Source organism: Mus caroli, chromosome 1, assembly GCF_900094665.2.
Source record: "Mus caroli chromosome 1, CAROLI_EIJ_v1.1, whole genome shotgun sequence".
Taxonomy (NCBI): Eukaryota; Metazoa; Chordata; class Mammalia; order Rodentia; family Muridae; genus Mus; species Mus caroli.
In genome coordinates this window covers 85,665,043-85,689,397 of record NC_034570.1, presented here as the reverse complement: position 1 = coordinate 85,689,397, position 24,355 = coordinate 85,665,043, and the positions used below count along the sequence as shown (strand labels likewise).

Sequence of the window (24,355 nt, the reverse complement as noted above, 5' to 3'; positions counted from 1 at the left end):
GTGGACACCCTGAAAAGGCAAGGATGGCTAGAAACCAAAGAACATAGAGGGAAGAACACAGGCACTCAGCTGCGCACATGAGGTGCAGTGCGGGCCACTGTCAGCCTTGGGTCTGGTAGGACTGAGGACAAAGCACTGAACTGGAACCACCACCCTTCTCCACTGTACCCTGGTGTGGGGACGCCACACTAGGAGGAGCATGTTGTGGAATCTATGCTGAATATCTATAGAAATAGTTGATAATGACAAAAAGGTGGGCTGGAGAGATGGTTCAGTGGAAGAGCACTGACTGCTCTTGCAGAGGTCCTGAGTTCAATTCCCAGCAATCCCATGGACGCTCACAACTGTAACTGTAGTCCTATGGGATGTGATGCCCTCTCCTGGTGGGCGATAAAGCACTCATATGCATTAAATAAATCTTAAAGAATAGTGAGAAAAAGAGTCATGGAGTGGGGCTGGAGAGATGGCTCAGCGGTTAAGAGCATTGATTATTCTTCCAGAGGTCTTGAGTTCAATTCCCAGCAACCACATGGCGGCTCACAACCATCTGTAATGGGATCCGATCCACTCCTCTGGTGTGTAACTGAAGACAGTTATAGTGTACTCATATAAATAAAATAAGTAAGTCTTTAAAAGGAGAGAGAGTGGGAGATGTCAACACCGTGCCCCCATCCTGGGGAATTCAGGAAAGACATCCCATTGGCAGTATTTCAGTCTTTGTAAAGGTTTAGAAAGTCCACTTCAAAATGATAAGCTATCTTTAGCTATGCTTGGATTGTTCACAGAAAGCACACACAGGTGAACATTCAGGTAAAACAATACAGCTCTAGCCCAGTAGGCCACCCCGACTTCTCAGATACCCCCATCTCCTGAGTGCGTGGCTGATCCTGTCAGGATCCATCAAAGCCACATCCTTCTACACTCCCTCCATGGTCCCAGCATGGAGAAAGGGGGTGTAGGCCTGGGTGGAGTTGGTGGGGATCGGTTTGACCTGGTATTTGCCTTTTCAGATGAAGCTTAGATAGAAGCCTGTGATACCCATGATACCTAAAGGCAGTCATCCTCCTTGTCACTTGGGGACAAGTGACCTGTAGCTTTTATTCCTATTCCCACCTATGGCTGCTAACTTTATCCTTCTAGCAATAGGCTCAGGGGATCCTGCTTTCCTGATGCTTGAGGGGAGGCCTTCCAGCTGGGTGTGCTCTTCCCTACACATCTGGGTCTTCTTGGAACATTTGGAAGGCCTCAGCTACCCCCTGGAGTCATGCCCCTGCCCAGGGAAGCTCAGCATTCCATGCATTGCTACACCTGTGGCCTGTGGTAGTGTCCTTTACTGAGAGGGCAGAGGGAAGCCAGAGTCAGGTTGTGTCCTATGGTCTGGACTAAAATTGAAACTCTAGAAGATACCTAGCATGGGAACACACACTTGAGTCCCACGCCAGCCCTTTTGTGTCTGAATGAAAAGCTATTCTGGGGTAATGGCAAAGTGCCTTGAGAGGATCTCAGAGTCTCCCTGTGCCTGTTGGTGTGGTCTCAGATGGGTGTGTAGACCTGGAGGGCTGGAATCCAGGCTCTGCCAGCCCCTTCCAGCTCTGTCCCCACCACCAGATCTCAGTTTCACCAGTCTGTAAAGATAACTCTGCCGGGATGGGCCCAAGGCCCGTGTTCTGATGACCGTGATGATCTGCCTGTACTGAGCTCCCAGGAGTCCTACCTGAAGCCTTCTCCTCTCCTGGCCTGCAGCGCGTGCACTTGCCAGATGCTCTGTCTCCAGCCTCTGGAGCGCCTCCTTCTGTAGGGCCCGAGCTGCCTGGGCACTCTGCAGTGCACTCTCTGCCCTGCGCTGGCCTGTGGGGGGAAGAAGCAATGCAGCCTGAGGCTCTTAAGCGCAGCAGATCTATGGGGGAACTGCCATTTGGCACTGCCCTGTCCCAGTTCACGGACTGCAAGTAGACTCAGTGAGCTGAGGCAAGTGTCACCTGGGTGACAGGTGATGGGAGAGGGTCTCTGTCTCAGCAGGAGTTGGGGGAGTGGTCCTGGGTTTGACCTTCTGACCTTGAGTCACTGATCCCTGTATCTGCTCTGCTGTCTTTGCCCTGCCATCTTTCCTTTTTTTTTTTTTTTTCTGGACTCTAGGCTGCCCTACCCCTGCACTGATTTTTTAATGTGAGGGGCAGTAAATTTAAACTAGTTGGCGGAGAACCAGGCCAAGGGCCTCTCTGAGAAGGTGACAAGGGAGTCATGTGGCTTTCTGGAAGGTGCCAAATAGAGGGCACAGCTGCAGCTGGCCTGAGGTGAAGCTGGAGGAGGTAGAGAATGGGCAGATTCAGCAGGCCCCAGAGGTTGCTGGAGTCCACCCCTCTAAATGGAGGACACTATTGAGAAAGGTGGCACTGAGCCACCCTGGGGACTGGACACAGTCCCAGGCCTACCCTAGAGCCCTCCAAAGGCCTAACACTACAAGTGGGCAGGGAGGGGACATGGAAGGGCTCCCTCATAGGAAGGAGGGGTTCACCTTCCTCTGCATCTGCTAGGTCCCTCTGAAGCTGCTCTACACGGCTCTGTAGGCGGATGCGCTCCCTCTCTGCCTCGCTCAGCTGGCTGCTCAGACTGGCCACCTGAATATCAGAGTTGTCCTAGGCAGAAAGAATGAACTCAGCAGGGTGGCATGGCAGGCAAGAGGGAGGGAGTTGGGAGGCAGGCAGGCAGCTCCTAGTCTAGCCCTTAGCACATGGGGAAGGGTCATGGGATGAGGTGGGCCACAGTCTCTAGTGAAGGACAGCTATAGTAGGTAGCCGAGCTTACACACCAGCCCAGGAACGCACAGAGGCTGGAGAAAGGGCAAGGGAACTGCCAGGGGTGACCATAGGGGGCCAGAACAGTAGGCCAAGGATTAGAGCCGAGAAACCCCCTCCCCCCAGGTCTAGTACTGGGGAAGAGGAGGCTCAAAGAAAAGAGGGGACAACCCCTGTGAACCCTGTGATTCTCTGTCTGTTCCAAGCTCATTTGTTCCCGAGGGAGTCATAAGGGGACAGCCACCATGTGCCTGGTGGAGTACTGGGACCACAGGCATCAGTGAGTCGTTGTAGGGGAGAGTATCCCCATGTTAGAGACTGTGGGGGACACTCAGGTGTCCTGGCCAGGTGTCCTCTGCCCATGGACTGTTTCAGCAGGGTGAGCCCCACAGCATTTGCTGCCTACTCTGAAGAATAGCGTGGGAGGCAACTAGGTCTGAGAGGTGGAGCCATGCCTGGTGTTTGTCACCACAGTGCAGTTTAAAAAACTGACCACAGTGTGCTTTCTGGGGTCTTGGTGCGTCGGCGATGGTCAGACAGGGGAATAGCAGTCTTGAGTGAGTGACTGAGCCCCTTCGTGCCTCCCAGAGTCCCATCTTTGGAAGGGTTTGGAAGACCTTATTCCTATCCTACCCGTTCCTGCTGGGCCTCCAGAAGCCCTTGCACCAGGTCTCTCAGGGCATCCCTTACAAAGGCCACATCGATGATGACCTCCGAATTAGGATCCACAGGTACAGGCGAGGACCATCGGGCAGGAGAGTAGGATCTAGTAGGGGGACTGGCCCTTTGCCGTCCAGGACGAGTCTGGGAGCTGCCTGCAGGAGGCGAGAGCCGAGGGAATGTGGGTAGAGGCAGACATAGATATCCTGTGCTTCTCTTTCAGTGGCTCCTGCCTCTAGAGCAGGGAGCAAGGGTATAGTAAGCACAGATCCTAAAGTTGTTAGGACTGGCCCAGCCTCCTTATTACGTAGGCCATGAGGCCTAGGGAGAGGTTGGGATACTTGGGTTGGGTACAAAACCGAATGGAAAACACTTACCTGTTGTGGGAGAATGGGGCCTCTTTGGAGAGGCCAAGAGGTTCTGACTTTGGCCTAGGCCACTGCAGAGTGTGGACCACAGCCGGCCCAGCTGAGCTTCTGCATTACGCCTAGCACTCTCAGCTTTGGCCAGCTCCTGTTCCAAGACGTGGACTCGGCTACAGGCATTGTCCAGGCTTCTCTGAAGGCTGTCAGCCTGGTTGCTGGCCTGCTGTAGCTTCCTGGTGATTCTGCCCAGCTCAGCCTGCAGGGTCTGCTCAGCCCTCTGGCTCTCACAAAGATGCCCCTCCAGCTGCTTTGCCCTGGTCTCCCCTGAAGCCTCTACTTCTGCCAACTTCTGCTGTAGCCCTAGAACCTGGAGGAAGGATGTTGGGGCTCAGATGTAGGCTTCTGATATCTAGGCTGGCTGACCAAAGGTCTAGCCAAGCCAGTGGGAAAACCGTGTTCAGTATATGTTTTGATGACTCTCAGGATCATCCCAAGACAGGTTATAGCTGGAAGGGACCCTAGACCTGCCTCCTAGTGTGTTTAGCAGGCAGATATACCTGAGTCAGATGAGGACTGTCCCTCAGCATGGTGGCATGTCCTTTAGCAGCAGAAGGCTCTGCTGGCTGGCTGCAAAGTCTCAGTTAGGGTCAAAGACTGGCTGCCCTCTCCAGCTAGGGACCCAGCTCAGCCACTGTTCTTCATCTGCTGCTGCAGAGCCTACTCATGGCCAAAGTGTGCTTTGTTATATTTCTCGCTATGGGCTGCTCCCTACATACTTGTGCACGCATGAACAGGGAATGTACTGGCTTCGGGGAAGAGGAAGCCTGCTCTCTCCCACAGAGCCAGAGCAGGGGGCCTGGCCTCATCCCCCTTTCTGGGTGGCTGCAGCATAACAATGACCTTATTCACAGAAGGAGGTGTGCGGCTGAGGTCATTCCGGGTCACATGGGCTCGGGAGCTAAGCCCCCCACATTCTAGGCATGACTGGTGTTCAAGACAGCCAGGCATGCAGTTTGGGTCTGAAAGCTGGGGGGCTGCTGAGCTCAGAAAGGCCCCTCTGTTCCTTGGTGGCATGTGGTACCTTTAATATACTGAACTACAGTCCTGGTTGTGGCTGAGTATAGTGGCTCAGGATCTGGCATAGGGGCTACATGAGTCAAGGGCATGGGGACATTGGTGCAGGGGTCGGGCATGTGTGATGGGGACGGGCAAGGGCCTAGGCATTACTTCAGTGTCCTGAAGCCTCTCTACCTGGCTCCCACCCAGAACTCTGTCCTATCTGGCTCTTTTCTACAACAAATCTGGGGAAATTAAGAGGTCATGGCTGTAATCAACCCCTTTGCCCTCATCCCTTTCACTTGCCTCTTGCTGCACACCGTTATCACAGAGATGCTGGATGGAGACAGAGAGAATGGGCATCCCAGTCTCTTTCCATCATCTGCACACACTGCCTCCTACCTTCCCCATAGGTGTTCCAATGGATCTTGTCTTGGTCCCAGGCTGGACCAGAGTTCAGTGTTCCCCCTAAGAGGGACAAAAAGCTTTCCTACCTCCTTCTGGATGCCATCATGGGCAGCCTGGGCCTCAGCTACCTGCCTCTGCAGCTCTAGTGACTCCTGTAGGTTCTTCCGCCGATGTTGTGCATCCCTTGAGACCTGGGCTTGCAGGTCACTCACCTCCTGTCTCTTCCTCTGGTTCTCAGCTTCCAGTGTCCTTACCTAGGGGCAGGGCTGAGGGGTCAGCGACTGAGAAGCCTCAACAGCCTCTACCTCTTCTCACATGTCTTCCATTTGAGGAGCTGTCCCTATTCATGGCACATCAGTTCTGGGCAGAGGGCTTGGAATTCAACCTCTCCTACTCTGCAGACCTACACCCAGGACTCCTCTTTATGTAGGCTATAGCCTGGGAGCATGGGAGGCAGCCTTGAGTTAGTTATGGCTCTTACCAGAGAAGTGGCTCTGGCCAGCGTCGTTCCACAGAAAGGGTAGGAGTAAGAAACTGATATCCAGGATGGCTATGAGGCAGGAACTGACGAGAGGACAGGGCAGGTGGCTGTGGGTTGTGGATGTCCCCTCACCTGTCTGTGGCGCTCCTGGAGCTTGCGACGGGTATCTCTCTGGGCCCGTTCCAACTCCTGCAGCCTGGTCCTCAGCTCATAGGCTTCCTTCTGAGCTGCCACTTGGGCCTCCTGAAGCAACAGCAGCTTCTGCTCCTGCTCCTCCTTGGACCTCTTCAAACTGAGCAGGCCATAGGCTGGCTGGACCCCGGGCTGAGAGCTTCCCAGAACTCCTGGGGATCTGCCCTCTGTGCTCTACATGTTACATGCTGCCATAAGACAACCTCTGGAGGGCTCAGAGTCTATCCAAACCTTAATGGCCAGAAGTGTGGGCTCTGTTCCCTTTCCCCACGCAGCTTCTCTTTAGCTCACCCTTGTGTACCTCTCTATAACACCCCCAGAGACCACATGACTAGCGTAGCTTTCCGAGTCACTCACAGGGACTTTGGTTCCCTGGCCTGTTAGACCTGCTAGATGGGAACTCCTTAAGGATACGAACAGGTTGACCTGGTCCCTAGCCTCTCTATATAGGTTGACATTCATTTGTAGGAACTTAAAACTGGGCAGCTGAAGTTTGCCTTTGTCTTTCTGGCCCAGCTCATAGGCTGCCACCCCTGCCCTGCCCTGTCACGATGGCCAGGCTGAATAGCGGGGCTGCAGGCTCCCCCCTAACTACTCTATAGGGTAACTGTGATACCTGGCTTTCTCTTGCTCAGCCCTGTGGATGGAGGCCCGCAGCTCAGTGTTGGAATGTTGCAGTACATCCTTCTCTTGAACCTCATCTTCCAGTGCCCGGCGAGCCTCCAAGGCCTCCCTCTGTAGCCCCTCACGACTCTCTTCACTGTCCTGAAGTTCTTGACGCAGTTCAGCCAGCCTTTCGTGAGCCACGTTCAGCTGTGCCTGCAGCTCCTCAGCCTAAGGGAGAAATGTGCTCTAGTGACCAGCTGGGGACCACGGGCTGTGGCTGCACAGGCAGCGGCTCCAGGAACCTGAGTGGGTACAGAAATCTGACTCTGACTGGGTATTCCTGAGTCATCCAACTCTTGAAAAAGAAAGCAGATCACTGGGGTACATGGTCCAGATAGCCTGTCTCCTCCTATGTTCACTCTGAAGAAATCTAGGATGTTGATCGGTGGTCAGCAAAGGCCTGCCCAGGACATGACTTTGTCCACACATCAGGAAGGGCCATTATTGATAGCCCTTCCTACCCACTAACCCAGGAGCTGCTCCTCCCTTTGGGTAACTATGTAGGTAGTTGGTCAGCAGCCTGGTGCTTAGCACCAACAACTGCACAGTCATCCCCTTCCGACCTACTGCTCATCTTCTCCTAAGAGTGCAAGAGATAGGGGACTCAGATCTCAGGTATCTATGCCCTCCAAATTCTCCAGCAGGCTCAGAGCCTCTCAGGCCAGGGTGCTCTGCTGCTGAAGTAGGTGGCTTTAAGGCAAGGCTCAACCCATAGGAACATGGATACCTTCAAATGCAAGGGAGGCCACTTGGTACCTCTGTGAGCTGACCCAGGGAGGGCAAAGGGCCACGGGAATAAGTTCCCATCTCTTGCTGACTGGCCCGTGGCTCACAGGATGAGCTACCCGCTCGCTCACGCTGGAAACATGGGATAGTGCCGACACACTGCAGGGGGTACCGAACTTGGTTTCCTGCCCTGAGGAGTGAGGCATTTCTGGGGAGAGGGATGTGGAGGAGGGTCAGTCCACTCTGGGGTATGAACGTGCTGAGGCCTCTGAGTCCCAACCTACAACTCTGACTAGAAGCCTCAGAGAAGGCTCCATCCTGGCTCCCAAGTGTCCCCGGGGAGGAGGTGGAGGAAGCCAGCAGGGACATGCTGAGAGAGGAAGCCACAAGAACTCAGTGGTGTTGAGTGGCTGGTTTGCCAAAAGCAAACCCCTCGTCGCTGGCTGTTTTCATGGGACATTGTCCAGGCCCCTGGCCGGCCTGGCTCCAGAGTCCGCCCGCTGTTATTGTTGTTCTGTTTTTGGGAAGGGCCAGGGCCTCCCCACTGCTCCCCTCCCACCCCCCACATGTGGGAGCCACAACCGTGCAGAGCATTTTCCGCTGAGCTCAGCAGAATTCACCCAGAAGGTCAAGGACCAGGGAAAGGGCCTGTCCATCATAAAAGGAGCTGCACTCATTTCCCGGAGCAGAGGAGATGAAAATAAGCAAAACAAATGGGGGAAGGGCCCCCCTGCTGCCAGGCCACCTCCTCCCCCGCTGTCCAGCACCCCACCCACCCCCTCCTAAGGACATCCATTCCTTTTGCAGGAATTTTACAGCCAAATCGCTTAATGTGATTATTATAATTATTTCTTTACTAGAAGTTGTATAAACAGTCTTTTTTGAAATTTCTTGCAGGGAGGCAACTCCAGAGCTCTGCAGGGAGCAGGGCAGTGAGGCAAGCAGGGGAGGGGTGCAGCAGTGGGGTGGCCTGTGTGTGCATACATGCATGCATACGCAAGCAAAGGGATTCACGTGTGCTTTGGCGCACACCCAAAGGATATGTGTGCATGTGTGTGAATGCCTGTTTACACATGTATAATAGATGTATAATGCACATGTGTGTTTGCTGATCACCTACATGCACATGTGTATATTTTTGCAGTGTCCTTATGGGCTTTCATATGTGAGCCCCACACGTGTGTATGGGAATGCATGGGATGTGCGTAAACACATTGCTTAGTATGCATACACCTTAGCGTGTATATGCATTCATAGATTTACATCTTAAATGTACACACAGGTGGGAGGTATCAACATGCAGGTCTACATGTGTGTGCATATTTACACATGTGAGACCCCCAAGAAGGTCTGCAAAGTGCTCCGGTTTGAGAGCGGGGAAATTCTGAGCCAACCTGGCACCCGGGACACTCCTCTGTTCATTCCTTCCTGCAATCATCTCTTTCCCACCTGGTCTTCTACCTTTTCAGATACCTGTCACCCTTATCACTTTCTGGGAGGCTTCCTTCCTGAAAACTCGACCTTGCCCTGAAGCTTATGGCCCTCATCTCTCCAGAGTGAGCGAGGCCCCCTCTCCAGATCCCTCCCTCTCTGTCCCCGGTTTTGAAATCGCACTTCGCTTCTCCATGTGGCCGCTGACCAGGCCTGACTTTGAAATCTGTTGGAAGGAACTCTCTCTTTGGGGCCAATATAAACAGCCTGTCATGTTCAGTCATGCTCTCTTCCTCTCCCGGGCTCTTGGCCGGCCCCTTGGGGTGTTTTGGGGAGGGAGAGCCCTCTCCTCACCACACCAGGCCAGCTGCCCTGCCTGCCAGCCTTGGCACACAGCCCAGGAGCTGTGAGGCCGCTTTGTCCCCACAGGCCCCACCTGGGTTCTGGCTGACCCCCCCTCCATCTCAGTCCACACACCCTCCTGCCCTTGCTTCTCCCCCAGGCGCCCCCAAGTCCTGTCAGAACTCCTCAGAAACACCTTTCCATCTGCTGCCCGCTGGGCCCCTGCCTGGCCTAGCTGTGGCCTCCTCTGGCCCCTCCTAAGACTGCCCCTCACCCTGTCATGATCATGAGGCTCCTGGAGCCCTGGTGTGAGCATCAGGGCCAATGACTGTCCCTGAAAATCCCACCACTATCCTACTTCTCCTGCCTTTGTTCCCCGGGCTTCCTAAACTCAGCTTCCTTCCACTTTACTCCATCCAATATGGAGTCTAGGCCTCTTATGCAGGCAGAGCCTAACTCTCCAGGGATTCCCCATGGCTCCTTAGGTGGATAGATTTCTTAGCTAGAGCTCTCCCACCCCTGGGTCACAGTGGCCTCTCAGACAACAGGCTTTGGGAGGATACAGCTCCCTACATCTGAGTCCCAGTCCCTGAACTGTGTAGAAGTGAAGGTTAGGCTGTGGAGGCACTGGGGCCCGTGCTATGTGCTTCTAGCCAGTTGTCCATGGCTAGCCTCCTTGGGTAGTCAGCCTTTAGCTATCCCAACAGGAGCACAGGTGAGGTGCTCTGTGGCCTTTCTGGGGTGAGGCAGGACTGGTAGTGGCCATGATGGGGCCTCACATCTCATAGCAAGCTATGGTAGCTTTGCTTTCTCGCAGTAATGGCTCTGCTCTGTCAGGTCTAGTCCTTTTGAAGCCAGATCTACGACTCTGGGCTAGAAATAATACCTTCAATTAGGCCAGGGACAGCTTTTTCCAGCTGAGGTCAGGAGCCAGGTGCCATTTCGCTACTCTGAGAGATGCCTCTGGTTGCCAGACTGAATGGGGGCAGTCGTTTGTCTCCTCCTGGCCCTGGGATGTTCTCCCTCCTCCTGCATCCCTGCTCTCTCAGGGTCCTCCTCACGCTCCTCTAGAGACCCCGTCTCACCTCTCTCCTCACGCTGCTTCGCTCGGCCGCTATCTCACGGAGCTTCTCCCTTAGAGTGTCAGCTTCTCTCTGGTGGGTGGAGATGGCCTCTTCAAACTGGACCTGGAGGGTTCTCAGCTCTTTGGTCATGGTGGTAATGGTAGCCTGGGTGGGGGGTGGGGAGACCACTGGGTTTGAGGGAGGCTGGTCTGAGACCTGACTGTCAGGCCTTGAGACGAGCATGTGGGGTGAAAGCTCTGATAAGCTCCACATGCCAGAGCTGGTGCTCCGAGGCCCCATAGTCACGGCTCTTGGCTTTTCTTCAGGGATCCCCAAGCAATGTCCATGGCAAGTGAGTGAACGTGGCTTGGCTTGGGGGCTCAGGTGTCCCTTTTTGCCTGGCATTCCTGTTCAGTCCATTTTATGTGGAGAGGGGGCAGGAGCAACTGCTTAGCAAGTCAAGATGCCCTGGTCTCAGTGGCATTCGCGTGTGGGGTCACCTGGCCAGGCAATGGATCTGGGATGAGCCTCCACCCCCCAATGCAGCTTTCTGGTCACTTGGGTCACCCAGCTCTGGCTGGACATGGAGCATTCTAAGTCCCGGCTCTGAGACCTACAGTATTCAGTATGGTCAATGTTGGCTTGTGTGGGGCGAGAAGGCCACACTCCAATAGAGAGCTGTGGTAAGGGACTGGGTACTGATCACCATATGTGTCCTGTCCACCCAGCACCTGGCTTCTTGAACTTCCCAGTGGGTAGGTGACAACAGGGGACATCTTCCACCCTGCAATCTCTAAACATATGTGTGCAGTCACATCTGCGGAATGCTGCCATGGTAGCTTTGTGGTTGTGACGGTGCTGGAAACTCAGTTCAGCCCAGGTCTGCTGCCCTGTCATGTCACAGTCTATAATCGCCTCTCCTGGGGTCTCCTGACTGATGAGCACCCAAAGGAGTCAGGGGTCCTCTAGGCGCCACTCCCAGGCTCAGTTTGAAGCACTTCTTTGTCCACAAAGATGTTAGTGTGCTCACCTTGACACTCTAGTACTGAGGCCCGTAGGGCTCTTCCCCACTCACTCTAGGGTCCTTCCTAGGCCTATGTGCTTCTTTGACAGGACTCTAAGGTCCTCAGCATTTGGAAGAAAACACTCATTCCCCCCATAGGCTACTGTGCCAGACTGGGGATGGAACCATCTTGGCAGAAGAGCCGGGTTATCAGTGGCTTCAGGGACCCTCCAGAGCCTGCGGTGCTACACAGAGGCACCAGTACTACATGGAGACCCCCACTCCTGCACCTGCATTCTGCAGGCCACCATCTGGGGTTACTGCTGTAGAGAGGCTGCCATCAGCCCCACCATTTGCTCTGGTCCTTGGCCCCTCCCCTCCTTCTCAACTGGCCCCTAGGATACCCAGGCCATGGCCCGGTGCACCTAGGATACCCAGGCCATGGCCCAGTGCCCCTAGGATGGCCAGGTCATGGCTCGGTGCCCCTAGGATGGCCAGGTCATGGCTCGGTGCCCCTAGGATACCCAGGCCATGGCCCGGTGCCCACATAGTTCAGAAGTGCTTGCTCAGTGAGATTGCAGTTCCTTGTGAATCTTGGGGACCAGCTCCTAGAGGCAGTGATGACTCAGGCCAGAGGGCCCCTCCACCCATCAGTGGCTCAGTGCCATGTCACCCCACAGCTGGGGTTCCTTGGCTGCACTTCCCCTCTCTCAGTGGGTTTTAATTTCCATTTTCTAAGCTGAGGTGGCAAAAGAACCCTTAATGAGCTCCCAGAGGAGCCCTGCTGGCTAGAAGGCCTGGTCCCTAGCCCAGAGGGAGACTTGGCCAGCATGAAAGAAGGCTCCAGAAGCCAGGGTTGGCTCCTGCGGAGGCCAGTCTATGAGCAGGAGATGGCAGCTTCCAGGGTCTCAGGATGCTTTCCTACCCATAGGGAGGAGACAGGTAAGGGTTCGGCGTGATAGGAAGAGTGTAGGCACAGATTGAGGACCACTCCAGGCCTGTGCCAGGGACGTGCTGTGCGGCCCTGGTGAGGCACTAGGTGTGAGAGGACATGGAGCAGAGGGGACAGGAGCCAGGGGAAGCTCCTGGGGACTGGGTACCCCATCCTATTCTGTGATGGGGGTGGTCAGAGTGTGTTGCGGGAAATATTACAAAAGTCAGTCTGCCATCTTTCCTGCCCTACTGGTCTGTGTTCTCACTCTAATACAGGTATTGGCGGGCCACAACACTATGCCCTGGCAGGGTCCTGCATGGGTGTGTTCTCTCTCACCACTGAGCAAGCGAGTTCCTCTCGCTTCCACGCAACGCCCCCCACCCTCCACAATCAGCCATCAAAACACCTAGCTACCCAGTAGAAACATGACTCTTAAAGCTTAATTATCCAATCAGATTTATATAACAATAAGACCACAATTTATAAGATGCCAGTACAATAATTTTGGAACCAGCTGATAAAGATAAAGCTTTAACCCAATTATTCTAACCTTGTGAAAAATCTTAGCTACTTGTGACTGTTTAAAACCATGCGGGATCAGGATCATTTTCCTGTTCATCTGCCTCCATGTTGGCTTCTCTACTTCTCCCCTCCTGCTACCTCTCTATCTCCCCCTGCCCCCCAAACTCCTAGCTCTGCCTCCCTTTTCCTGTCCAATCACAGGTCTGCCACTGCCCTAATGTTATTGGACAGAGAAAATCCTGCAACAAGTGTGTATATTGGGGGGAACGGGGTGTCACACCTCATTGCCATACCATTTCCTACCACACAGCACCGGGGATCAGCCCCTGCCTTCATCCGTCAGCATCACCAGGACAACTTTCCCAAGGCCTTGTCCCCTCCACACACCTGCCTCCCATTCCAGCTGGGTGGTCTGCTCTCATTGTCCACGTGGGCAACAGAGCAGCTGCCTAAGAGTCAAAGGCTGGCCACAGGGACTGTCACAGCTCCTTACTTACAGGCCATCTCCACCAGTGGGCAGGAGTAGATCTATGTCTGCCCACAAATGGGCTTCACTAGAATCAGCTTGAGCACAGGCAGGCAAAGATCGTGCTGTGTGGATCAGAAGGAAGGAGTTTAATCCTCCCCTAGCTGTTGCTACCCAGCTTGTCAGTCTTGATCAGCTCTGATTCCTGGGAGCACCAGATCCAGTGCCTGTAGCCACCATAGGCAGGGACTGGGTCACACACAGTCATAATCACTTGGCTATTTCTGCCATTGAGATTGTAGCTTTTTCCAGCACCAGGGGGACACAACACTCATGAAGTCACAAAGAGGGGACTCTACTTCCAGGGCCAGACAGAAAGGGACTATTCCGGGGGCCCTGCCAGGACTTGCTTGGCTACCCATGACCAGGCAGTTGTCTGGTCCTTGGCTAGAATCTGTCAGTGGGGCTCACCTCAGCTTGGACTTGCTGGTTCTGGGCCTCCTGCCGGGCCCGTTCCAGCTCCCGGTGAGCTCCAGAGAGCTCCTTGCTCAGCAGGCTCTTCTCTGCATCCTTCAGAGACAGGGCCTGAACATGAGGAAAGAGAGTACGTGTGAGGGAGCTGGGGAACTGGGGCTCCTTCTGAGGCACAACAGAATGCTCCCCTAAGTTCCCTGCCTGGATTACCAGCTTTTGTTTGCATGCTCTGCCACCGGGCAAATGATGGCCTGAGCTCATACCTCCTGACATACTCCATCTTCCACCCTCCCTTTGGGTGCCCAGCAAGCCTTCCTGCGGCTCCCGACTTTCCATGGTGAGAATCCTGATTTTCATCAGGCAGACAGGCGTATCATGATTTCCTATTGTTCTGGGTAACGGCTTCCTACAGTGAGCAAGAAGCCACCAACAGCACTAAAACCGGGAATGCCCGGCTCAGTAAGGGCATGAGCAGGACTCAGAGAGATCCAGCTCCAGGGCGGTGGGTCTGGAAACAGACTTCAGCCATGTCTCATTTGGATCATTGATAATGCCAGGCAAGGGAGCCCCAAGATCCCTGGATACCAGCTCTGGGAGAGTCCTGGTTGGTGAACACAGACAGGCTGGGAGAGTGATGGGTCAAACTGGTTCTCTGGGAGAACTGGAAGCTGAAATCAAACTGGTTCTCTGGCTTGCCCTAGTTGCAATGTCTGACATAAGAACTATGGCAGCAAGCATAGCATCTTCCTTAGTGTTCCAGCCCTTCTGCTGAATCCCTAGTTGAGGGTAGGAACATTCCCCACTCTTGTAGCCATTCTGGTTACCAGTATGGATAAAGGGGAGCACCCCCTCAGCTTCCAGCCTCTGTACCTCTAACCTTTGGGGTCTGCACAGACCCCTGGCAGCTAGGATGGGTTGCATTGCTGATAAATTGAAGAATGACAAGAGTCTCCGAGGAAGAGAGGTGGTGAGGCAGGAACCCTGCCCACCCGCCACACTCCATATTTTGAACAATTAAACAACAAAACAAAACAAAACAAAACAAAACAAAACAAAACAAAACAAAACAAAACAAAACAAAACAAAACAAAACAGAACTGTGCTCCTCACAGACTCTTTCCCTCTTGGCTTGCTTTGTTTCATCTTGTGTTGGGAACCTGCCCACCCTTGGCCTGTGAGTCCTCTGAAGCTTGGGACCTTGATCTGCCTTCTCCACTAATGGGCACGGCAAGAAAATACTTGTTGGCATTTTAGGCAAAACGTCCTGAAGGACAGAGTGTGGCTTTCACCGCAATGAGGTAGCAGGTCCCAGTTCAGGCCCAGCAGAGCACTTGGTGCTTCATCATCAGCTGTCTTGTTTCTTTCAGGTTCGGTCCATGCAGATTCTCTCTTCTTGCTTGAGGTCTCCCGAAGCATGAACGACGTCAGTTCCCTCCAGGAGGTACGGCATGCAGGTCTTCCCCACATGGAATGCTTCTTCACATTGGCAGCCTGGCATGAGGGGCAGAGAGCCAGGAAAAGCCCACTGGCTGCTGTGGTGACCGTTGCCCACATGCCTGGCTTTCTGTATCCTAGCACTAGAGCACAATGTTTTTGTGGCCATGCTGTGGGTCCTGAGAAACCACTGGAAGCTGTCTTCGTAGCCTGTTCTCCTCTTTCACGGAATCTTTTCTCTTAGGGGCTGTTTGTGAAACCAGGGAGCTACAGTCTGATGAGAATAGGTGGTATGGCCTGGTGGGTGGTCTCAGGTGGCAGTGAGGGACTGCCCGTGCCCCATACATGCTGCCTCCCAGAGTCCTTTCTCATATACCCGTGTATATGAGAGTATATCATCATATACTCATATATATATGATGCTGCTGAGTTCCAAGTGGCTCTGGATCCTCCACAGATGCAGCATCAGTTTCAGGCTCTCTCTGGCCTCCCCGACTCCAGCCTTATGACTCAGACACCTTTATATTACTCCTGCTCAGGACTAGCCCGTGCTTTCCATTACTTGAACCTGGTGTGTAGGACCTTCAGGACTCCTCTGCGTTTCTAGCCATCTAGCTCCTACAGATTCTGGCGGCCACACAGACACATACATCGCAGACACCCCTGAATGTTCTCATCCCAGCTGCTTGCTCCCGTCTCAGCACCCTGCCCCTCTGGCAATGCCTCAGCTTCCTCCAGCACAGGACACAGAGAGGCATACAGCTAAAACCATGGCTCCCATGCCCAGAGGTACTCTGTGTGGCTTCGGGCAGGAGATCAACACGTGCACATCTCAATCTCCTACCAGTCAAACAGGATTGTAAGAGCTTGTGCTCTAGGATGCTGACAGTCAATTAGAGGCACAATCTGACAATAAACCCCACCTCTTCTGTCCACCCATATCTTCTCCTTGCAATCTGTGATTGATGCAAGGAGGTCATTGTCCTTGCTCATTGTGATGGCATGCATACTGTGTGTGTGTGTATGTGTGTGTGTATGTGTACACTTTTCTGTTCAATTTACTCAGCAATGAATTCTTTATGGTGGCCCATTTCCTTGGAGAAGCCTGGGCTCAAGGATAACCTTTTAGACTCAGCATCTAGACCTGTGGGGTGGAGGAATGGTCAGGTTGGATGAGAGCTATGTGGCTGAACCCTGCAATTGATGGGTGACTGGCTGACTGGGTGAGGGAGCTGACAGACACATGGATGGATAGCTGACAGTGTAGCTAGTCAGAAGGACACCTCAGTGGGTAGATAGGTGGATGGCCACGTAAGTTGACAGATGCCTGGCTGGGCAAGTTAATGTATGGGTGGATGGATTCCTGTGTATATTTTTGGGTGGCCATGTATGTGATTAGAGATCTGTGAGCATAGAAATAAAGATGTTTAGTCAAGTAAGTAGAAGGAAGATGGATAAGTAAATGTAAGAACATTTAAATGGATGGATGGTCAGGTGGGATGGACATGCAAGGAAATATATAAATGTATAGATATATGTATGTTGGTACACAGGATAATGAGTGAATGTGTAGATGGATGACTGGCATATGGGCATGTGGCTAAATGGATGGGTGTATAGATGGATGAGTAGGTGGGTGGATGTCTGTTCACCAGCATTCATGCAGCAGACAAAGCTGTGGAGGCTTCAGTGCAGCCCTGGTGCTGTGGCCAAGAAGAAAGTAAGGCGGGTAAGGACCCCGATGCCCCAGCTGCATCACCTGCTGCATCTCGTGCTCCAGCTGAAGGAGGCTCTCGTCTCGCTCCTGCTTCAGGTTCTGAATCTCCCCCTGCAATGCCTCCCTGTCGGCTGTACTTCTTGTCAGCAGCTCTTTCTGTTGTTCCATCCACCGGGCAGCCGCCTCTTTCTCCTCTGCCAGTGATAAACTGAGGGTGTCCTGGCCAAGGCAGAGGATAGGTTGTGAGATCAGGAATGGGAGACAGGTTGGCGCTGGAGGCTCTGAATTAAACTTTCTAGCTTCTGAAGAGCTAGGAGTTGGTGGTCCAGCCATTAACTCTCTGTCTTCTCTATAGGGTCTCCCAAACAGAAGCTGAGAAGGGTCTCTATGGGTCTCAGCATCTACTAAAATCTAGCAGGTCTTAAGGTGCTCCTGAATCTCTACCATGTGCCAGTGGTGCAGGGGCATGGGCAGATGGATGGATGGACGGATGGACGGACAGACAGATGGATGGACAAGTCAATGGATATTCATCATATAGATGGAGGATGGATGGATGTGTTTAGATGGTTGTATGGATAGATAGGTGGGTGTGTGTCTATATGGATGGGTAAATGTGTGGATAGATAGATGGACAGATGGATGGATGGATGAATGGATGGGCGGATGGATGGGTGGGTGGATGTTTGGGTGAAGAACAAGATGTGACACAGAATACCCCCAGGGGCCTAACTAGTGAGTGGTACAGCCCTAATGAAAATGAGGCTCTGGTCTATCAGCCTGGGGCTAGGGCATTAGGTCCTCTAGGGTCCCTCTGTGAGCAGGAGCCTGCCCTGGACATCAGTGGTCCTTCCTGGACACCATACAAGACCTTCCCTGACCTCTTAGACCATGAAGAGCAGCCAGGACCCTCCTCTCTCTGCTCTACTACCTCTGCTTGCTGGGAGGACATGGCAGACCACTAGGGAGTGGCCAAGTGGACCCCGGAAGACGGACCTTCTCCCTGTGCAGCCGGGCCAGGTCCTCTGTGTGCGCCAGCTCCTGGCGCTCCAAGGCCAGCTGTGCCTCTTGCTCTTGCTGCGCAGCCTGCTGCTGCAGCTGTCCCAGGTCCCACTGCAGCTTTGTCTCTCGGACTTCCCAGTCACTTTTCAGCCGCTCCATTTCCACTGTGAAGGGTCAGATGTGTCATCACGGTGCTTCCTCTCCCTTAAAACCGCCCACTTAAGAGGTGGGTGTGGCTAGCACATGGTGGGTGAGTTAAGTGGGGGCGTGGGTACCACGAATGAGTAGAGGGCAGGAGGCCTCCATACCAACCCTGTGGCTACACCTCATGTCTTAGCTCAGGGACTGAGTTCCTCCCAACAGTGCCTTGGGGAGAGGGCGGGCAGAGAGTCCTCCCATGTAGCACCTTGCAAGGCCCGGCGAGCGAGCTGAGCAGCCTCAGCCTTTCCTTCTAGCTGTTCCTGCTGGGTCTGCAACTGCGTTGTCAGTCGCTGGGCCTCAAAGAGGCTGTTCTCCAGAGAGTTCCTCTCAGCCCTGTGGTGAAGCATCAGATAGCAGGCACATAATCCACATGGTCCTGAGGTGTCTCCTTAGTTTGCACATGTAAGAACCAATCATAATGCCATATGCAAAAACACGTTTCAGGCCAAATGAAAAACCAAAGCCAGAAATGAAACAAAATAAACAAGTCACGGCAGAATAACTCAGAACTATAAAAATAGAACAAATACAGAGGATATTTTAATCTCCTTAAGCCTGACATGAAAGCCAGAAGGGGGGAAAAAGAGGCCAACATATCTGGATACACTTAAAGGCGGGAGGAATAGTTTTCCACAGAAGAGATTCCATAAATCAGCTTGGAAGGAAAGGGCAGATAATGAAACCCATCACTTTGCCTCTAACTTAAGAAATTGATCTTTAAAAATGAAAAACAGAAGATGACAAGGGGCAAAATTGGGAGAAGAAAATCTATATTTAGTATTTAAACATAGGGATAAGTATCTATCATATACAAAGAGTTCTGGCCAATCAATAACAAAGTCAGCAAAATGAGAAAAATAACAGTTACAAAGCAAATATCAAATAGACAAAAGCATGTGAAATGTACTTAACCAGGAGAGATTAGGACCCAGGGAGATTTGAACTATGGCTAGACAGTGCCATTTATCATATAGCAGATTAACGAAGACTTAGAGGCAATCATGCCTAGTGTTAGCAAGGGAGTGCTGGGGGAGACTAAGCATGCTGACCTTGCCCTGGCAATACCTCACCCAGATACCAATTCTAGAGACACCTGACAGCCAGAAATGGATGCCCAGGATGCCCACTATAGCTTTACACAGGCTGTGAGCTGGACGTGGCTGGAATGCCAGCAAAGGGGGAAATGGTGTAGTCATCACGGTGCATCTAACGCATGCAGCATCATGCGCTCAGCAAGGGGGAGGTTGCCCAGGACAACCAACAGACCTAGAGTGTTGCAGGCAGTGGGGGGAAAGTAGCCTGTGTGTATCTGTGTGCAGAGGTCATTGTTCAGAAAACACATGGAATGAGATGTAGCAACCCACAACAGCGCCCACTTCCTGTGTGGGTTACTGAAAACAGCTTGACTTGCTGATGGTCAGCCCAGCAGGGACCGACTAACCCAGCACCGCCAGCATGGTTTGTCACTGAGCTCTGTTCTCACCAGGAACATTCCATAACACAGCAGCAAGGTATGCTGTCCATGGGTGTGTGTGTGTGTGGGGGGGGGAGACAGGGCCTTTGACCGGTTTGACAGTTTCACCACAACTCCTGTATTGTTCTGAAGAGCACCAGAAATCTACCAGGACCCCTTGATATGTGAGGGAAAAGTCCTCTGGGCCCAGGCTACACACCCTAGAAACCTCACTGTCTGCCATGCCATACCATGTTCCTTTTGTAACACTACACATTCCCTGTTTCATGAGCGAACATGCCCTCTGCCAGGGAGTTTTTCTCCGTTATGTATGGAGAACATCCTTCCTTTGAGCGGCCCTGAAGCCTCCTCGTAGGAGTGTGTCTGGATTTGCCTCTGAGGTCTGCTCACAGCCAGGGAACCTGAGGGTCTGTCCAGCTCCTTTTCCCACAGAGGCTCAAGAGCCTCTCACTGTGGTTGAGGCCAAGTGCGGAAGCCTGGTGTTACAAGGTGAAGGCACACAGGGAGTGGGTCAGCTGCAGCACGATGTGTGGGTGGGAGCCTGGCCCCTCTCACCGTCTACGAGCAGCCAGCACTCCGTGAATGGAGAGACATATGGATCAGGCATGCCCCCAGCAGCCCTGCCACCAAGGCTTCTGCTGGTCATCATGGCACATTGTCTGGTGGGTCTTCAGGGCTGCTATGTACCCATGCCTCTGGGTCCAGAGGTCAAGACTGGATCCCACCTTCGGAGGGCTCTGACCAGGCTCATATGTTTCCAGGTCCCAGGACCCCCTCTGCTCCCATTCACCTGGGAAGCCTCCTCCAAACTTGCCATTGGGATGCGTGCACCAGCTTTTATTAAGAGAGGGTTGTCCTGAGTAGTGGAAGGTCTGGGTCCTTCTAGTTCCCCATGGCCCTAGCATCTGGAGTTCTAGAGGGGAGTCTTCCAGGAAGCCCTTCAGGACTGAGAAGGCTTTGGGGAGAAAAGGCACCAGCTAGCCTTGGGTCTCTGCAGAGGCAATGGGACCAGCCTAAGCTACGCCTCTGTGGGCACATTTCCAGTTTTGGTTGTTGCCCTGTTGGTTATGAGGATTCCCCTACCTCCATGTCAGGACCATGGGTGGACCCTACTCTAGATTGCACAGCTACGTGCCTTTAGTTCCCAGGACTGCTAGGAAACATCTGCTAGACAGAAATTTCAGATGGGCTCTCTTGCTACCTCTAGGTGTCTCCCTGGGAATGAAGTCTCAGAGCCACACAGCAGAGGGAAAAGGGTCCTTGAAGTGGTAGAAGCTCTGGAAGCAGTCGACCTGAAGCTCCACCCCAAACTCATATTCTTAAGGAAGAAATTGCGTATCTTTCTTTTACTGGTCTGATCTGGGTTTCTGGTTTGACAGGGTTGTCCCTCATCTTTAGGAAGGTGACTTCAGGGCACCTCATCTAATACCGAACCACCTCACAGGCACAATGTTTTTTCTCTACGCACCCCATACCATATTCCCACAGCAGACACATCCTGCCCTGTGTCACTGTGTCTATATAGCACCTCTGCAGTCATAACACCATGGGCTGTCTGAGGGCAAGGTCATGAGAAGTGCGCCCTGGCGAGCGGTTACACTGGTACCTCAGATCAGCTGCCTCCTTAGTCACAAGCTCGCTATGTCTCTCCAGGGCTTCCTGCTTAGCCAGTAGTTGGGCCCGCTCCTCAGACAGTGTGTTCTTCTCATGGAGGGCTTCTTGCAGAATGTCCATCTGGGCCTCCTGGTCCTGCAGGCTCTGTGCCAGCTGCTTCTCTAGGGCCTGTTTCTTGTTTGTGACCTAGGGGAGGAAAGAGGGACCATGTGCCACAGAGAGAGGGGCGGGGGAGGCTGCCTGGTGTGGACTTTTGAAACCTCGAGGTCCACTTCCAGTAATACACTTCCTCCAAAAAGGCCACACCTCCTAATCCTTCTAATCTTTTCAAAGGGCTCCACTCACTGGAGGCTAAGCATTCAAATATATGAGCCTATGGGGGGATATCCTCACTCAAACCATTTAATCTGTCAGTTGTTCTGTCACAGTGACTGGAAAGTAACTCACCCAGCAAGGCAGCCCAAACGTGAGAGTGCCTTTGAAGCAGGGCCTGGGCAGGTAAAGACGGGCTTGAAAGACAGCAAGCTCGCGTTTCCACTCCATCTCGCACACCTTTGATTCTCACACTCTGGTGATATTGGAGTCACCCAGAGGCTGACTCAAAGTCTTTCTGGGAGAGTGTCTGACTCAGTGAATCTTAGATGAGCAAAAGGACTTGTAACATATTTAAAGATCCATGTGACATTGATATGAAATGGGCTGAAGACCTCAGCTAAGGCCATGTGAAAACACAGAAGGCTAACTCTTTGTCCTTGGGCTAGGCAAACCACAGGATCTAGGAAACATGGATCATAAGATTTTTTAAAAAGTCTGGCAAGGTTGTTTAGTGCATATAATCCCAGAAGCTGGGAAAGTTAAGGCAGGAGGGTTGCTACAAGCTTGAAGCCAGTGTGGGCTACACTGTGAGTTCTAGGCTACTGCCTCAAAAGCAAAGCAAAGCAAACAAAACTAATGAGTCCACCACAGCAACATAGACAATGATTAAGAATGTAAAAGAAATTTGACAAAATTAAAGTTGTATATTTTGTAAAAAGTACTGTTAAGAAAACAGAAAGACAAGATACCAGTTGGAAAAGACATTCACAGAACGTCTGACAAAGTGTTTGTATTGATATCTATGAGAGATTCCTACACAGACACAACCAAGATGCAAAATTTACGTTCAGAAAACACACAGACGCCTGAAAAAGACACAAATTCAACAGGTGCATGAAAATGTGCTGAGACCACTCGTTACCTCGGAAACACGAATCAAAACCTCCATACATAGAATATCTCGCAGAAGATAGCTTGACAATTAAAACAGATGATATCCAATACTCGAGGCCCAGGAGTAGCTGACAGAATGACAGAATTCACCACACTCCTCCCAATGACCACCATAATTTCACTTGTGTGCATGTGCTCAAGAATAGTGAGAAATGGGTGTGCAAAGGCGTTCACGAGTCTTGTGTATTACAGCCTAAGCCAGAAACAGAACAGGTGTCCAACAATAGGTATGTGAGAAAATAGTCGTGTTTATTCACACTGTGACGTGGAGTTATGGTACATGTAACTACTCAAAGAGTCTTAAAGAGTACATATAGAGAGAAACTTGTACAAGTTATCCACCCAGCCAGTGTAGGGTCCCCCATGTTGGAGCAGAGGCTGCTGGGGTCTTAGACATTTGGGCCCCACTGTGGATTGTGAGGGAGGCTTCTGGACCGGTAACCATGTTCTCATCCCAGGTGCACACACCACTGTCAAACTCATTGGTCTGCCTGTCACCCACACTGTGTGTTAATTATACTTTAACAAAAATGGAGGAATGGTGGCAAGAATAAGGGGGGGGGGAGGACCTGAGAACGGAAAGAGGTGATGCTTTCCCACAAGAGACATGGATGCCTGGACATCCCTGGAAGTCTAAGGCCCAACGGAGACAGGGTTTCCACACAAGACACACTGCAAAAGACAAAAATTATTTCAACTTGGGCCACACGGGCTGATTCTTCTCTACCACAAGGCAGAGGAATGAGCTAGAGAAAGAGCTCAGTAGGCATAATGCTTAGCAAACAGGCAGGACGATCTGAGTTCAATCCCAGAACCCATGTTTTAAAAAAATCTGGGCATGGTGATACGCTGTGTAGTCCCAGGGCCAGCAGAGCCTGGAGAACCCCTTCCAGTTAAGTTACAGATCAGCCAGTCTAGCTTACTCTTGGGGATCCAGACCAGTGAGTGACCTTGTCTTATAAACAAGGTAGATGGGGGCTGGAGAGAGGGCTCAGCAGTTAAGAGCACTGGCTGGTCTCTCAGAAGATGCTGATTCAATTCCCAGCACCCACATGACAGCCAATAACTGTAACCCTAATCTTAGGATGCCCTCTTCTGGCCCACACAAGCACTTGCACACATGTGGTGCACAGATATGCGGGCAAAACACACACTTTAAAATGAAAAATGGGGTGTGTGTTGACAAGGTGGGTAGACCCAACACACACTTTAAAATGAAAAATGGGGTGTGTGTGGACAAGGTGGGTAGACCCTAGGAATTACATATGAGGCTGTCTTCTGACCTTTACATGACTGTGCACACATGTACACCTGTACACACAAAACAAAACCCCAAAGAAATCCAACAACCAAAAGACAGGAACTAAACAAACCCAGGAGTAGTGGACAGCTCAACTGTGCACACACTGACCAAGCACCAGAGGCCAGAGCGGAACTCCAACTCAAACATGAAGGACAGTCTTGACCCAAATTTTTCTATCCCCTTGCCCCTGCTCATTGGCGCCCCCACAGGGAATCATATATACTGCTGTTGACTCTTCCGTCCTGTAGATCCTTGCCAACTTCCTCATGTTTGTGCAAGCAAGCATTTTATCCACCGAGCCACCTCTCCATCCTCCTTCAGAGGTACAATCAGCAATAGCCCAGCAGGATGTGTGATTACTGACAGCCTGGTCTCACCTGGCCCACCTGCTCCCGGAGCTGGGCACTCTCCTGTCCCAGCAGGACCACCTGCTTCTCTAGATGGTCCTGTTTCTGCTCCAGGTGCCCACATGTCTCCTTCAGACTTCTCCGCTCAGCCCGAATGAACCCTAGCTGCTGCTCCTTCTGTGTCAGCTGCTCTCTCATGCCAGCCTGCTCCTGCTGCAGCATCTTCTGCTGCTCCCGAAGCTGGTCCCGTTCCTGCTCCAGCTGCAGGGCAGGTGGGAATACATTTAATCTGTGGAGCACACACTCCGAGTTCCCACAAGCCAGCAACCCCATGCAGGTCTGATATGGAGATGCTAATGTCGCTGCTTCAGGCCTGACTAGGATCACTGGTCACCTACTCTTGGGAGAT

At 52.4% G+C, this 24,355-nt stretch overlaps 1 protein-coding gene across 1 annotated transcript in view; it reads right to left on the bottom strand.

Annotated features, from left to right (window-relative positions):
* Crocc2 (ciliary rootlet coiled-coil, rootletin family member 2) overlaps nucleotides 1-24,355 on the bottom strand; it is a 57,890-nt gene that overhangs the window by 9,269 nt on the left and 24,266 nt on the right. The window contains exons 15-28 of the mRNA XM_021176114.1: nucleotides 23,977-24,207; nucleotides 21,020-21,213; nucleotides 18,145-18,272; nucleotides 17,733-17,902; nucleotides 16,779-16,955; nucleotides 13,583-13,696; nucleotides 10,208-10,351; nucleotides 6,574-6,791; nucleotides 5,898-6,057; nucleotides 5,371-5,538; nucleotides 3,833-4,187; nucleotides 3,429-3,610; nucleotides 2,516-2,636; nucleotides 1,715-1,848 (exon numbers count right to left, since the gene is read on the bottom strand). Coding sequence (XP_021031773.1) covers nucleotides 1,715-1,848; nucleotides 2,516-2,636; nucleotides 3,429-3,610; nucleotides 3,833-4,187; nucleotides 5,371-5,538; nucleotides 5,898-6,057; nucleotides 6,574-6,791; nucleotides 10,208-10,351; nucleotides 13,583-13,696; nucleotides 16,779-16,955; nucleotides 17,733-17,902; nucleotides 18,145-18,272; nucleotides 21,020-21,213; nucleotides 23,977-24,207 — 2,496 coding nt within the window. The remainder of the gene's footprint in view (nucleotides 1-1,714; nucleotides 1,849-2,515; nucleotides 2,637-3,428; nucleotides 3,611-3,832; nucleotides 4,188-5,370; nucleotides 5,539-5,897; nucleotides 6,058-6,573; nucleotides 6,792-10,207; nucleotides 10,352-13,582; nucleotides 13,697-16,778; nucleotides 16,956-17,732; nucleotides 17,903-18,144; nucleotides 18,273-21,019; nucleotides 21,214-23,976; nucleotides 24,208-24,355) is intronic.